Source organism: Vicia villosa, unplaced genomic scaffold (genome assembly GCF_029867415.1).
Source record: "Vicia villosa cultivar HV-30 ecotype Madison, WI unplaced genomic scaffold, Vvil1.0 ctg.002507F_1_1, whole genome shotgun sequence".
NCBI classification, from domain to species: domain Eukaryota; kingdom Viridiplantae; phylum Streptophyta; class Magnoliopsida; order Fabales; family Fabaceae; genus Vicia; species Vicia villosa.
Window position 1 is genome coordinate 262,922 of NW_026705952.1, and position 15,568 is coordinate 278,489.

Here is a 15,568-nt window from a genome sequence, read left to right on the forward strand (position 1 = left end):
CCTATGTCTCATGGCACATCAAAAGAAGAAAAAGATTTTAAGTCATGATAAATACAATAATGTTGATGCTATGTCTTATTTCGAATTAAAGCATGCCTTTGATACTTTGCATCATGAAGCTGAGGAAGCATTTCAACGCTTAGCTTCAAATAAAAGAATTTTCAAATACCTTGAGAAGAAAGTTTCCGATTCCGAAAAGGAATTAGAAACTCTCAAGGAATCCATGATCAAAAGTATCAAAGACACAAGCGTTGTTGACAAGGGTTCTTGGTTTAGAAGGGGAGGGTGTGAAACTTGTCACATTTGGCAAAAAGAAGTTAAAACTATCAAAGTCAAATTAGACAAGGCTTCACAACCCAAAATCACATATGCTATTGATCGATCACATTATAAAAATAGTATGATAAATCCTTATCAACGATATTCCTATGTGATAAAAGATCAATCTAGCAAATATGATAACCATTCAAACTCAAGATGTCTATATTGTTGCAAAAGGGGGCATACCATTAAAAAATGCCGCTTTAGGAGATTCTTGGTTCCTAAAGGCATTTTCAAATGGACTCCCAAGAGCAACCTTTGTTTCGCTCACACACAAGGACCCAATGAAAATTGGGTACCTATTTCCCATGTTTAAATTTGTAGGTGGAATGTCTTGAGCCATCCACTCGCTCAAGACATATGATGGGTAACTTATCCTTATTATTTGACTGTGTGGCTAAGAAGAAAGGATTTGTAACCTACGGTGATTACAACAAGGTAGCAATACTCAGTTAGGATGGTGTGCCTTAAATGGGTGCGTACTCAAAAGATCCAAATTGCCAGGCTTGAGAAAGATAAATAATTCCTCTCACTCGAGAAAAATGAAGAGGATGTGAATCAAGGATCTAAAGAGAAAGTGGAAGACAAAATCAAGTAAGGAGAGTAATACTCATCTTGCTTGAAAATCCACTAAGGACAACCCTATGGAAATCATTCTAGAAGATATATCAAAAGGAGTGACAACACGGTAAAGAATAATAGCTCCTTAATTTTATGCAAGAAAAAGTTGAAATGAACATGGTAAGCCGGTTGATGTAAAAAGGTACAGAGACATGTGATGGCATGTCTCTCCACCTCCCAAATGTGAAGGTAATATCGTTTCAACCTTAAAACTCACTTCATGCAAATATGTCACTATGGTAAAATTGAATTTTGTTCATAAATATGATTATTCTATGAAATGTTTGGTCATAACATGCATGCATACATTGCATAACAACCTAAGTTTGAAATTTGCAAGCCTTAGGTCGACCTACTCCTTATGTGAGTCGACCTACTCAAAAATATTTTTTAAAAATTAAAGGCTAATGCGTTGACGCATCTACTGCATAGGTCGATGCATCGTTCACAGATTTTAAAATTAGGTTACATTTAAAAAGGGAGCACAAATCAAATTCATTCTTTCTCCTTCTTTGCGACGACCCCTCTCACACAAACCTTAAACTTCTGTCATCTCTTCCCTCTCACTCACCCATGGCTTCCCACAAATCATTGAGAAAGAGAGCAAGTAGAGAAGATTCCTCTTCTCAACAACAAGAACCTGAAGTGGAAGATGCTCTATCTCTCATTCCCGATGACCTTGCTGAATCTTACTCAACCCACTTCAAAAACAGGAAAGTCATCAAACAATTCACGGTATTCACAGGAACTCTGCGAAGATTTCATCTTCAACAGGTAATGGAACTACTTGAAGCTCAAAATTTGGGCACTTTTATTGAATTAAACCATGCCTACAATGAGGACTTGGTAAGGGTGTTCTACAATGGTATGCAAGGAAACTTCCATGGAAGTTCTTTCAATTTTCAGATGGGTACAACCACATACGCCATCACCGATAACACTTGGAGGCAAGTAGGTCTATTTCCACTCCTCGAGAATGCTGTCACGGTAACTGATACCAATGTGTTGACCCAATTTGACTATAATGTCGCTTTGAACAACATGCTGAGGCGCCCCCATGCTGACCATATTGTTCAAAGTAACCTGTTTCCAAGGTCGGCTACTACAGGTCTCCTAAATATTGTTGATAGAATTCTACAGTGGTTTGTTGCACGAATCATCCGACCTAAGCAAGGTGGGTACTCACGTGTTGACCAACAAGAAGTGTACTTGGTTTGGTTGATCAAGAATAGAATTCCGGTAAACTGGCCACATTTTATTGTGAAGCGTATGTTTGAATTGAAGGAATCAGGTAGAGGCACTGCTATTGGATATGCCTCCTTTATCCAATGGATGCTTAATAAGGTCAATATTCCATCTCAGCGGCTTCCCAAGAAGTCCATCTCAAATGACCAAGAGTTTACCAAGAAGACACTATACAGGATGGGGTTCTTCTACAATCAAGCTACAGGTGCCTATGGAGCTGTTCTACGAGGCAACAACCCAGACCTCAACCGAGAAGACGAGGATGAAATGAATGTTGATGAAGGGGAAGACAATCAAGGTGAGGATGAAGATGAGGACGTGGGTACTGAAAATGCCAGCTCAAATATGGAAAATTTGATGGAGGCTATGCGTCTTCAACAAATTGAGAACCAGAATCTGATGAATGAGCGTCTTACTACTTTGACCACTCGTGTCACGGAGCAAGGTGCTCAATTTACCGCTTACTCCACACTTCAAGAGCAGCGGTACAACACGCTCTATGGTATGATGGATGCTCAGAGCAACCAACTCTCCTCCTTCACAAACGCCTTCATGCAACACTACCCTTTTCCTCAGGTTCATACAGCTCAACCACCACCACCGGCTCAAGAAGGAGATGATGATGCTGAAGCCTAGTGCTTTCTTTTGCATTGTGTCTTTTTTTTATTCACCATTTACATTTTGTCATGAACATTTTAATGTATTCTGTGTCTTTATTTTGTCTTCTGCTAGACATAATTCTACCATACTTTGTGTTGTGTAAGAATTTGAATTGAGCTATGTGCTCATTATCGTTTAGCTATTTATGATATTTTGCCATTTATTTTATCATTAAGCATTGTTTTATGTGAATGATTACTTTATGATTATGATTGCAAAAGGGCTTAAAAATCATCAAAATATATTAGGGTATTTATCCATATATGTATAATATTGCCTTTCTCTTTTTGATGTTGTCAAAGGGGGAGAAAACTGAGTGAATCAGTAAGCCATGCACCAAGATAGGGGGAGCATACAGAAAGGGGGAGCAAGCACCTCAGTTAAGCAATGCCTCGATACAAAGATTCACAATTTTTGCCATCATCAAAAAGGGGGAGTATGTGAGGGCAAGGTGTTGTTTTCATGACGTCAAAACATTGTGAATCAACTGCAACTAAAATAGAATCTCAAAAACCAAGCTAATGCAATCAACACAGGTATTTTTGGCCACAAGACATTAATAAGGTCGACTCATGGAAGCAATAGGTCGACCTATTACAAGGTGATTCTGAAAGATTCTAAGTAAAGAGTGAATGCGTCGACGCATTACATGCATAGGTCGACGCATGGAACTTGGAGCTTATCTCGGGTATGCACACGCTGACCCTTCAGGTCGACGCATTAGCTTTTGAACCTCAAATTGCGTCGACGCATGGATGGAGCTGGTCGACGCACAGGATTTTGGGGAACTCACGGGAATGCGCACGCCGACCCTTCAGGTCGACGCAAGTGTCACACATCCCTCTTTCTCAGGTGCAACAGATTGAATAGGTCGACCTATGCTGAGAGCAGGTCGACCTGTCGCTAATAAATCTTGTTTTCTGCTGTTTTCATGTTGGCTTATACATTGTAGGTGTTATAAATACTCAAGTGATCATTCTCAAGAAAACCAACAAGAAACGTGAAATATAGACTCAGCATCTTCTCATCTTCAACCTTTCGCCTATTGATCGAGAAACACACATAATCATCTTTCTCGATCGAAGTAAGGAACGTGTGTTGATAAGGTTCGACGGTAGAGTTTGTCTTGTCCGGGATTCGACGGTAGACATTCATCTTGTTCGAGTGAAGAGTGTTGAGGGTGTTTCTTGTATAAAACCTTAGGGTTTTTCCTTCCTCAATAAAGATTTTGTTCGAAGGTTTTTGACGATCGATTCGCTTTGGTAATCAATTCAGCCGTGCATAAGGGTTTGAGAGATTGAAGTTCTACTCAACAAATTTGCTACAACCGGAGGATTGAGAAAGGAACGATCGGGGTCTTGATCTTGAGGATCTAAGACATTGACTTGATTCGTCTTGGATCAAGGGGAGGATCGAATTGTATTTCAATTTTACTGCAAGATTGTAGTTGGTGATTGGTACTTTCTATCCTTGTTAAACATTTTGCAATCAAATAAAACTTTCCTAATTTCATTTGAAATTAGGGGCAGACGTACTCCTGCGAGGACGATAGAGGAACGACCTAAACAAATATCCTGTTCCTTATCGCTTTTACTTTATCACACTTTCAGTTGTTTTCGTTTATTTCCATTATTGAACAAAAACTAAGGTTAGGTAAAATATCGATCACCAAGTGTTCGATAAAATTACTCAATCAATTTTTGTTCATATTTTTAGTGAAAACGTTCATTGTGTGTAATATACCATATAGTGTGTAATTGAAACAATCGAGATATTCGTTAAAACGTAATTCATCACTTGACATTCTCATCCGTTTGGTTTAGTGCACATATCCGGTCCCCGATAACATAATCATCTTAGACGATTAAGTGATTCAGGGAAGTCACGCTTCAAATAGCTAAAATTTTCTTAAGTCGAAAAAGGTGGTCTATTCACCCCCCTCTAGACCAGTCCTATCGTCTTACAACTCCGAACATAACTCAAGGAGGTATTAAGAAACACAAATAAAGACAACTACATAATGAAAATGAAAAAGCTGGAGTCATATACGTATTTTGAGGTGTGCTATAGGCTCTTCAAAATTGAGCACTAGCCCTCATGCTTACTGGTCAATAAAATATTCTCTAAATAGTAGCCTTAGAATAAGAAGCCTAGCAGGAGATTTAGCAAGTCAATCTAACCTATGTGATTTGAATTTTTTTGTGGTTGTCAATTCTATATATAATATTGAAAAAATACAATTAACATTCCTTCAAAAAAAATCCAGAGAGCTATTAGATAAGGAAAATCTGGTAATGTATATACCTTACATGTACACACTTTGATATAGTCTTTATTACATCAAAATATTCATTAGATAAGATTAAGAACATCTAATAATATATATATATATATATATATATATATATATATATATATATATATATATATATATATATATATATATATATATATATATATATATATACACCCTGCATATACACTTCAAAATATTCTCTATTACATCAAAATATCTAGGATTGAAGATTGGCTGACTTAGTATTATGCATCCATATTGCACTCCTCCACATTGTTGAAAGTTTCCATGACATGTTAGACAGGTAAATGTCCTATTAGCCAGGCCCTAAATTGAATGTAAAAATTGCTTATGATAGAGAAATTACAAATAACAATTCCCAAATATATCATTTTAGTTCAAAATTGTAAAAAAACTCCCATTGCAAGTAAATTTTACTAGTAATAAAAGTGACAAAAAGATCATTTCATAGTTTCAAATAAAAATACAAAATTCGTGTTGATTATAAGTATGCAAACAATTTTTTAACTTTATTTGTAACACTAACACATATATTTGTTACGAGGTTGTGTAAAAAATATATAAAATTATGAAATGTTTCATATTAGTAGAATATGAATGTGCAGTTTTTACTATTTATATATTTATTATATTTAATATGTTATAAAAACCTTTTTTTATTAAGTTTTATTTTACAAAATAACTCTATAAACATGTTACTCTCTATTTAAATTCTCTTTTCATTATTATTATTATTATTTTTATTATTATTATTATTATTATTATTATTATTATTATTATTACTATTATAATAGTTGTCTGTAGGTTTGAAAAAGAAAATCCAGGTAGATATTAAGTATTTTACAAGAAAAATTGATATACTAGTTTATTATTATTATTAAATCGTATGGTTATTATTAAAATTTCTCAGTTCTCACATATTAAGTATACTATAATTAGAAAAAGTTAAATATAATTAAAGATAATAAAGTCATAGTTAAAGTTTCAAATTTCAGTTAACAAAACGATTCCGTTCTTCTTTTCAAGGGCCTTTAGAATGCAAATCTGCAGTATCAAAATTTAAATATATTTTTATTTATTTAAACTGATCAAACAATTTATAAGAAAATCTTAAAACTTGAAATTATAACAATTAGATTTATATATATTTTAAATCAATTCAAAAAGGGCTATTGCTGGGTCTATTAAACTCAAATATCTATAAGTAGTTGTAAAAATATTTTATAAATATCGATTTGATATAATGTGATTGAATGCATATGTTAAAAAATTTACAACGATAATGTAGAGTTAAAATGAATAGAAAAAAACTTATACTAAAACAACAAACTTTATGTAATAAAAACAACAACGATAATAATGGTATTTATATTATGTCAATACTCTGGTACCATAAAGTTTAGTTGGGTAAATACACATTATCTAATTATGGAACAATAGGTAACTTTTCTATAATAATTTAATTTCAAAAAAAATTTCAAAAAAAATTTGCTAAAAAATATGAGTACCAATCAAAACTTACTAAAACTTACTAGTACTTAAGAATTTACCTTTATTTTTTTTATTTAAAACCTTTATATTAGTATATGATAAATTTTACATTAATGCATTTATGCTCTCATTATCGATAGTCCCATGTAACCAAAAGTAATAAGATAGAGACTCTCAAGAACCTTACCTGCTTTATCAACTCAGGGTTTCCATTTTCTTCAAAGCATTTGCCTAGGAAACCCGTCAAGGAGAATACGACCATAGTGCTAGAAAAGACTCCGAACATAACTAATGAGGTATTAAGAAACACAGATAAAGACAACTACATAATGAAAATGAAAAAGCTGGAGTCATATACGTATTTTGAGATGTGCTATAGGCTCTTCAAAATTGAGCACTAGCCCTCATGCTTACTAGTCAATAAAATATTCTCTAAATAGTAGCCTAAGAATAAGAAGCCTAGCATGAGATTTAACAAGTCAATCTAACCTATGTGATTTGACTTTTTTTGTGGTTGTCAATTCTATATATATAATATTGAAAAAGTACAATTAACATTCCTTCAAAAAAATCCAAAGAGCTATTAGATAAGGAACATCTGGTAATGTATATACCTTACATGTACACACTTTGATATATTCTTTATTACATCAAAATATTCAATAGATAAGATTAAGAACATCTAATAATATATATATATATATATATATATATATATATATATATATATATATATATATATATATATATATATATATATATATATATATATATATATATATATATATATATATATATACATACCTTGCATATACACTTCAAAATATTCTCTATTACATCAAAATATCCAGGATTGAAGACTGGCTGACTTAGTATTATGCATCCATAGTGCCCTCCTCCACATTGTTGAAAGTTTCCATGACATGTTAGACAGGTAAATGTCCTATTAGCCGGGCCTTAAATTGAATGTAAAAATTGCTTATGATAGAGAATTCACAAATAACAATTCCCAAATTAATCATTTTAGTTCAAAATTGTAAAAAACTCCCATTGCAAGTAAATTTTACTAGTAATAAAAGTGACAAAAAGATCATTTCATAGTTTCAAAAAAAAAAATACAAAATTCGTGTTGATTATAAGTATGCAAACAATTTTTTAACTTTATTCGTAACACTAACACATATATTTGTTACGAGGTTGTGTAAAAAATATATAAACTTATGAAATGTTTCATACTAGTAGAATATGAATGTGCAGTTTGTACTATTTAAATATTTATTATATTTAATATTTTATAAAAACCTTTTTTTTATTAAGCATTATTTTACAAACTAACTCTATAAACATGTTACTCTCTATTTAAATTCTCTTTTCATTATTATTATTATTATTATTATTATTATTATTATTATTATTATTATTATTATTATTATTATTATAGTTGTCTGTAGGTTTGAAATAGAAAATCCAGGTAGATATTAAATATTTTACCAGAAAAATTGATATACTAGTTTATTATTATTATTAAATCGTATGGTTATATTAAAAGTTCTCAGTTCTCACATATTAAGCATACTATAATTAGAAAAAGTTAAATATAATTAAAATAATAAAGTCATATTCAAAGTTTCAAGTTTCAGTTAACGAATAGAATTTCTTCCGTTCTTCTTTTCAAGGGCCTTTAGAATGAAATCTGCAGTATCAAAATTTAAATATATTTTTATTTATTTAAACTGATCAAACAATTTATAAGTAAATCTTAAAACTTGAAATTATAACAATTAGATTTATATCTATTTTAAATCAATTCAAAAAGGGCTATTGCTGGGTCTATTAAACTCAAATATCTATAAGTAGTTGTAAAAATATTTTATAAATATCGATTTTGTAACAACCCACTATTGTTTGTTTATTTATTAAATGGAAAAATAAAATAAATAAACAAAAGAATGTAGTAACTAAGTTAGTTGGATTATGACTAAAGGGCACTATAGGAATAAGAGAATGGTTTGGGGGCAATATTGAAATTCCACTCTTGTTATTTTGAAAACAAAATTCAGAATTGGGAAAAAGAAATAGAGAAAGAAAAGAGAGGAAGGGAACCGTGAGAGAGGGAAGAAGAGGAAGAAGGTCATTTTGAAGTTCATCAATTTCTTGCATGCAAGTGGAATTTCGCCACTGTCTCCATCTCCCTAGCCCAGTGCTGTAGCTTAATCTTCATTCAATCTAAGGTGAGTCTCTAGTTAGATACTTGGGGTTTTGTGGGGAAATTGGAATTTGGGGAAAATTGGGGATTTATGTGATAAAAAAATCATTGCATGTTTGTTTAATGCATGAAGTATGTGTTCTTTGATGCAATTATATGTCGTAGAATGATGATACATGATGGAGTTTGAATTTGGATCATTAGGGAACCTTAGGAATGTTTTAGGATGTTTTGGAACTGGTTTTTTGCAGGAAAATACGTTTTTTTGACTCTGCTACAGGTGCAAATCGATTTGCACAGGATCCCAATCGATTGCTCCCTTGAAAAACTGGTTTTTGGACAAAAACTGAAGCGTGCAATCGATTTGCATATAGTGTAAATCGATTGCGCACTGAACGAAAAATGACTTTTATTGTTTTGATCATAACTTGAGTTTCGTAACTCGAAATGAAGCCCGGTCGGAAGCGTTGGAAAGGTCTTTTAATGATCTTTATGAATATGCTTAGATATAATGCTTTTAATTGATTTAAAATTTATGGCAAACGGATGTTTAGTTTCATGATGTCGGATTAACATTTATAGAATCAAGAATGGTATGTTTAATTCCCCACAGTGCAGTTCCGTTCCATGTCGAGAACCGGAAGCCTCTTTGTTATGAGACTAATGTGTGTCCATGTACGTTCTAAATAATTATATGGTCCAATTATGTTTAATATATTTCATGATCAAAACATATTTAACTCACATGTGACGAGTATGTACAAATGACATGATATTTATACGATGGATTTTGTCTAATATTATGTGCATATAATACAATGTAAATTGTTTTCCCGCCGTTCCGGTTGGACGTTCGGATGGTTGATTTTTGTGAACTTTCCTTTGGTTGAGTATGCGTGAATCAAAGTATAACCGTACTACTAGGATAGTAAATCCTGTTTACCCACTATGTGGATGCCCATTGGTAGCCTGTGTGGCGTCTGTGATATGTATTATATACCATGGATGATTTGGCTTTCATGCCTGTTGTATGTACGTGTCTATATCCGTATATTTTGCGTTACCTGAGCTACTATTGCGGTGGAAGCAAGTGAGGGTCTTTAATGGCGTTTTCCACTTGGTAACTCACCTGCGTGATTAGTATGGTAAGTGGGTGATGCCACGTAGGCAATCACTGAATTACTTGCCTCTAGTAACGTCAATTAGACAATGTTACTAGGCTTTCGCCCGATGGGCTTGTACGTCGAAAAGGACATATTGCACCTGTTTACTCACCTGGGTACAGAGGATGAATACCATTGCAGTGGAAGCAAGACCGGGGTCTTTAATGGCGTTTCCCACTTGGTAATTCACTGGCATGCTTGGTGATGAAGTTGTAAATGCCACGTAGGTAATGGTACAACTTAACTCATCTCGGGTGGAATTCCATATAGGAATGACCCGAATTCATCGTGCGGTGTGCTTGTGCAAGTATTTCGACATATATGTATTTGGATACTCACCGAGGGTCCGTGGCAGAGGTAGCCTAGTCAGATGGGTATAACTCCTTGATTCCTCACATAAGGATGTGAGTTTGCATATTGTGAATTGTTATTTTTATTGAACGCCTCATTGGATAGTTAAGGGACTTCCTTGATTCTATGTGTAGGATAAACAGGAAGATGGCTGAACAATGCAGAGGACCTGGGAGACCCAGAAGGAATCCAATTTCTAATCCGCCTGAAATTCCAATTCCCAATCCAGCTGGTGATGCCAATGCACCTTGGTTGCAGATGATGTGACAAATGCAACAACAGAACCATATGATGATGCAAATGATGCTAGGTATGCAAGGGAATCAACAACAACAACCAGCTGCACCTGTTCCTCCAGTTCCTAATGGGACAGATTTTAGTTCTTTCTTTCGGATGACTCCTCCAGAGTTTGCAGGTAGCCTGGATCATATTGTAGCCCATGATTTGTTGTATAGCATGGAGAGTATATTCCAGGCTATTCAGTGCACTGAGGAGGAAAAGGTTATTTTTGCTGCTCAGAAACTCAAGGGTCCTGCACGTAGGTGGTGGGATACTGCATCCACTCGCTTCACTTCTCAAGGGATTCCTAAGGATTGGGAACATTTCAAGACCGCTTTCTTAGAGAAGTACTTCCCTAACAGCATCCGTGCCCAGAAAGAAAGAGAGTTCCAATTATTCAAGCAAGGAAATCTCACTGTTTCTGAATATGCTGAAAAATTTGAGGACATGGCTGCTTATTCCAGACTAGCTATTTATGCACCAGATGAGTTATGGAAGATTGATCAGTTTTTGTTTGGCCTTAATGCTGATATTGCCCACAGTGTGTCTCAGAGGGAGTTCACTACTTATGCTGAGTGTCTCCGACAATGTTATGTTGCTGAAAACAGTCTGAAGAGGGTTAAGGATGAAAGGGAGCAAAACAGACCTTTTCGCCAAAACCAAGGGAAAGGGAGTCAATTCTTGAAGCCTCATAACTCTCCTCCAGCAATGAAACCAGCTTATGTCAACCATTCAACTCAGCCTCCTTGGTTTAACAAATGTAGGAGCAAACACCATGGAAACTGTAGAAGTGGTCCAGTGAAGTGTTACAAGTGTGGACAAGAAGGTCATCTCCGGCCTAACTGCCCTAGGCCAGACATTCCTGAGAAGACCACAGGGCGAGTGTATACGTTGGATGCTCGAAAGGCTCAAGGAAACACAAGTCTTGTTGCTGGTACGTGTTTTGTAAATAACCAACCTTGTTTTGTTCTTGTAGATTGTGGAGCGACGCATTCTTTTATTTCTAATGCTTGTGTGCGCCGACTCGGATTTGAGGCTACTAGTATTTCTGTTCCTATGTTAATTTCATCTGCCACGGATGATGTGGTCGAAGCCTTGGGGATTTGTAGAGATTGTTCAGTCACTTTCAACGACCGAAGGTTCTCTATTGATCTTATTTGCTTGCCTCTAAAGAAGATTAATGTAGTACTGGGCATGGATTGGTTGCCGGCCAACTCAGTATACATTGGTTGCAAGGAGAAGGCTATCTTTATTCTTGCAGAAGAGACTGCTCCTATTGATGCGATTGGGAATCTAATCGAAGGTACAATTAACCTGATTAGTTGTCTCTATGTTCAGGAGAGATCTTTTCTTTTAGCTCTCACCGCAGAATCTGAAACCAAGAAAGATATATCAAATATTCCTGTCGTTTGTGAGTTTCCAGATGTGTTTCCGGAGGATGACACTTCTCTTCCTCCAGAAAAGGAAGTGGAATTCTCTATTGATCTTGTTCCTGGAACAGCTCCAGTTTCTATTGCTCCATATCGAATGTCGCCTGCAGAGTTGAGAGAATTGAAGAGTCAGTTGGAGGAGTTGATAGCAAAACATTTTATCAGACCAAGTGTCTCTCTTTGGGGTGCTCCGGTGTTATTGGTCAAGAAGAAGGATGGTAGTATGCGCTTGTGCATTGATTATCGACAACTCAACAAAGTGACCATAAAGAACAAGTATCCTTTACCACAGATTGATGACCTCCTGGATCAGTTGAAAGGAGCCTGTGTGTTCTCAAAGATTGATCTCAGGTCGGGATATCATCAAATTCGAGTGAAGAATTTCGATGTGTTGAAGATCGCATTCAGAACGCGGTATGGGCACTATGAATTCTTGGTTATGCCGTTTGGAGTGACCAATGCCCCTGCTGTCTTTATGGACTACATGAACCGTGTGTTCCAACCATATTTGGACCGGTTTGTGGTGATATTCATAGAGGACATTTTGATATATTCTAAGAAGGTGGATGAGCATATGGAACACTTGAGGATTGTGTTGTCAGTTCTTCGAGAGAAACAATTATTTGCAAAGTTGAGTAAGTGTGAGTTCTGGATGTCCGAAGTGAAGTTCCTTGGACATGTCATTTCTGGTGGCAGTGTGGTTGTGGATCCGTCAAAGGTAGAAGCAGTGATTAATGGGGAACGACCTAAGAATGCAAGTGAAGTTCGGAGTTTCCTTGGATTAGCAGGTTACTATCGGCGGTTCATTATGGGATTCTCAAAGCTAGCTCTACCTATGACCCGACTTACGAGGAAGGAAGTTTCTTTTGAGTGGAATTCCGATTGTGAGCGGAGTTTCCAAAGGTTGAAGAAGAAGTTGACTACTGCTCCGGTATTGATAATTGCAGATCCGGATAAATCCTATGAAGTTTTCTGTGATGCATCAAAGAAAGGATTAGGTGGTGTCTTAAAGCAAGAAGGTCAAGTTGTGGCTTATGCATCTAGATAACTAAGATCTCATAAAGAGAATTATCCTACTCATGACCTTGAACTTGCGGCTATTGTTTTTGCACTTAAAGTGTGGCGACATTACTTGTATGGAGTCCACTTTGAAATGTTTATTGATCACAAGAGCTTAAAGTACCTTTTTGACCAGAAAGAACTGAATATGTGTCAGAGGAGGTGGATGGAGTATTTGAAAGACTTTGATTTTGATTTGAGGTATCATTCGGGAAAGGCTAATAAAGTTGCAGATGCCTTGAGCAGAAAGGAGATTCATGTAGCGGAGTTGATGATGATGGAATTCAATTTGACGGAAGAACTTAGGAATCTCAGTTTGTAGTTTGTGTGGGCACCTACGGGTGTGTTGATTAGTAATCTCAATGTTGAGAATGTTTTGCGAGAAAGAATCTGGCAAGCTCAATATGGTGATATGGAGTTGCAAGCTCAAGAGAAATTTCCGGAATTCTCTCGATCATCTGACGGGGTAATCCTATTTGGACAGCGTGTGTGTACCAAATGATATGGAGTTGAAGAGGATGATTTTGGATGAAGCACATAAGAGCAAATTTACCATTCATCCTGGATCTACCAAAATGTATCAAGACTTGAAGAAACATTTCTGGTTGCCAGGTATGAAAAGAGATATTGCTAGTTATGTGGAACAATGTGGTATATGTCAACAGGTGAAGATTGAACACCAAAAGCCTGGTGGAATGCTGCAACCGTTGGATGTTCCTATATGGAAATGGGACAGCATATCCATGGACTTTGTTGTCGGACTGCCTCGTACTTTAGGTGGTCATGATTCCATTTGGGTGATAGTGGACCGTTTGACAAAGTCTGCACATTTCCTACCGGTGAAATCTACTCACAAAGCTCCTCATCTAGCCCGACTCTTTGTAGCAGAGATTGTAAGATTGCATGGTGTACCGTCTAGCATTGTGTCAGTTAGAGATCCGAAGTTCACTTCATATTTTGGAGAGCTTTCACTGAGAGATGGGGTCGGAACTGAATTTGAGTACTTCGAACCATCCTCAGACGGATGGACAAACAGAGAGAACCATTCAGACAATTGAGGACATGTTGAGGGCTTGTATTTTGGAAAGTGGTGGAAGTTAGAAGGACCATCTACCGTTGATCGAGTTTGCGTATAATAATAGTTACCACTCGAGTATCGGTACGGCACCATATGAGGCACTTTATGGGAGGAGGTGTCGTTCCCCATTGTGTTGGTCAGAAGTTGGTGAAAGAGGGAATCTTGGACCGGAAATAATACAAGAAACAACGGAAAAGATTAAGGAAATCCGAGAGAAGATGAAAAAGGCTCAAGATCGTCAGAAAAGTTATGCGGACAAGAGATGGAGACCTTTAAGATTTGATGCGGGTGATCATGTGTACTTGAAGGTGACTCCGATACTTAGGTTGAAGGGACCATTCAAGGTTCATAAAATTAGTCCGAGGTATGTGGGACCTTATCAGATCATGAAACGGGTAGGTGAAGTGGCGTATCAGTTAGCATTACCTCCTTCACTATCCGGGCTGCATGATGTCTTCCATGTATCTCAGCTTCGGAAGTTCGTACCGGATCCATTTCATCCTATCCTTTCCGATGCCATGGAGATAGAGCCCGACCTTTCTTTCCAACCTCAACCAGCTCGTATCTTGGAGTATGCTAGCAAGTCATTAAGGAATAAGGAGATACCGCTTGTGAAGGTGTTGTGGGAAGAATCTCGCCTGGAGGAAGCTGTCATACCCCAATTTTTGACCCTAAGATCATATATCATTCATATCCCAATCATTAATCAAGAGCTTCACTTGGAAGTTATGCACCAATGATTGTTTATCTTGTATGCATATTATACTAACCCAAATACCAAAATATTGCTTTGTTTCTTTGTAGGCTTTTGTTTTGTAGGTACCAAGCCAAGACATGCAATAAACAAGGCATTTTCCACATTTTGGACTGATGAAATTGATTTCCCTCTTGGGTAAATCGATTTCCCTACAGCAATTTTCAACAAAATCACATTCTGGACAGCATGAAATCGATTTCCCTCCTGGACAAATCGATTTCCCTAGTGTATTTTGTGCCAAATTCTCTTCTGGAACAGAGTGAAATCGATTTCACTCCAGGGGGAAATCGATTTCCTTAAGGCGAAATTCAAAAAAAATAGAGAGGGAAGCTTGATTTGATTTTGGCACCTATTTTCTTTGACCATTTTTGTCATTTTACCAATTTTCCACCTCACCAAAATAATTCCCTTCATTAATTCCATTTTAACCTCATTTTACCATTTTTTACCATTTAAATGCCACTTTAATCACCAATTAAACACAAGTTAATTAACTAAGAGCAAATGACCAAATTGCCACTACTCTTGCTCTCATCCTATAAATAGAGGCCACTACTCTCTCATTTCTCAAGCTTGGAGAGCCAAAAAAT

The 15,568-nt window shown here is 36.0% G+C and overlaps 1 protein-coding gene across 1 annotated transcript; it reads left to right on the top strand.

The window, feature by feature from the left end:
• Nucleotides 1-10,678: 10,678 nt before the first annotated feature.
• Nucleotides 10,679-13,132, top strand: LOC131639035 (uncharacterized). Its single transcript, XM_058909554.1, has one exon. The coding sequence runs from the start codon at nucleotides 10,679-10,681 to the stop codon at nucleotides 13,130-13,132; it is 2,454 nt and encodes an 817-aa protein (XP_058765537.1).
• Nucleotides 13,133-15,568: the final 2,436 nt, after the last annotated feature.

What these genes read in the sequence shown, in the direction of transcription:
- LOC131639035 (XM_058909554.1), top strand. Translation starts at nt 10,679, where the DNA reads ATGCTAGGTATGCAAGGGAATCAACAACAACAACCAGCTGCACCTGTT.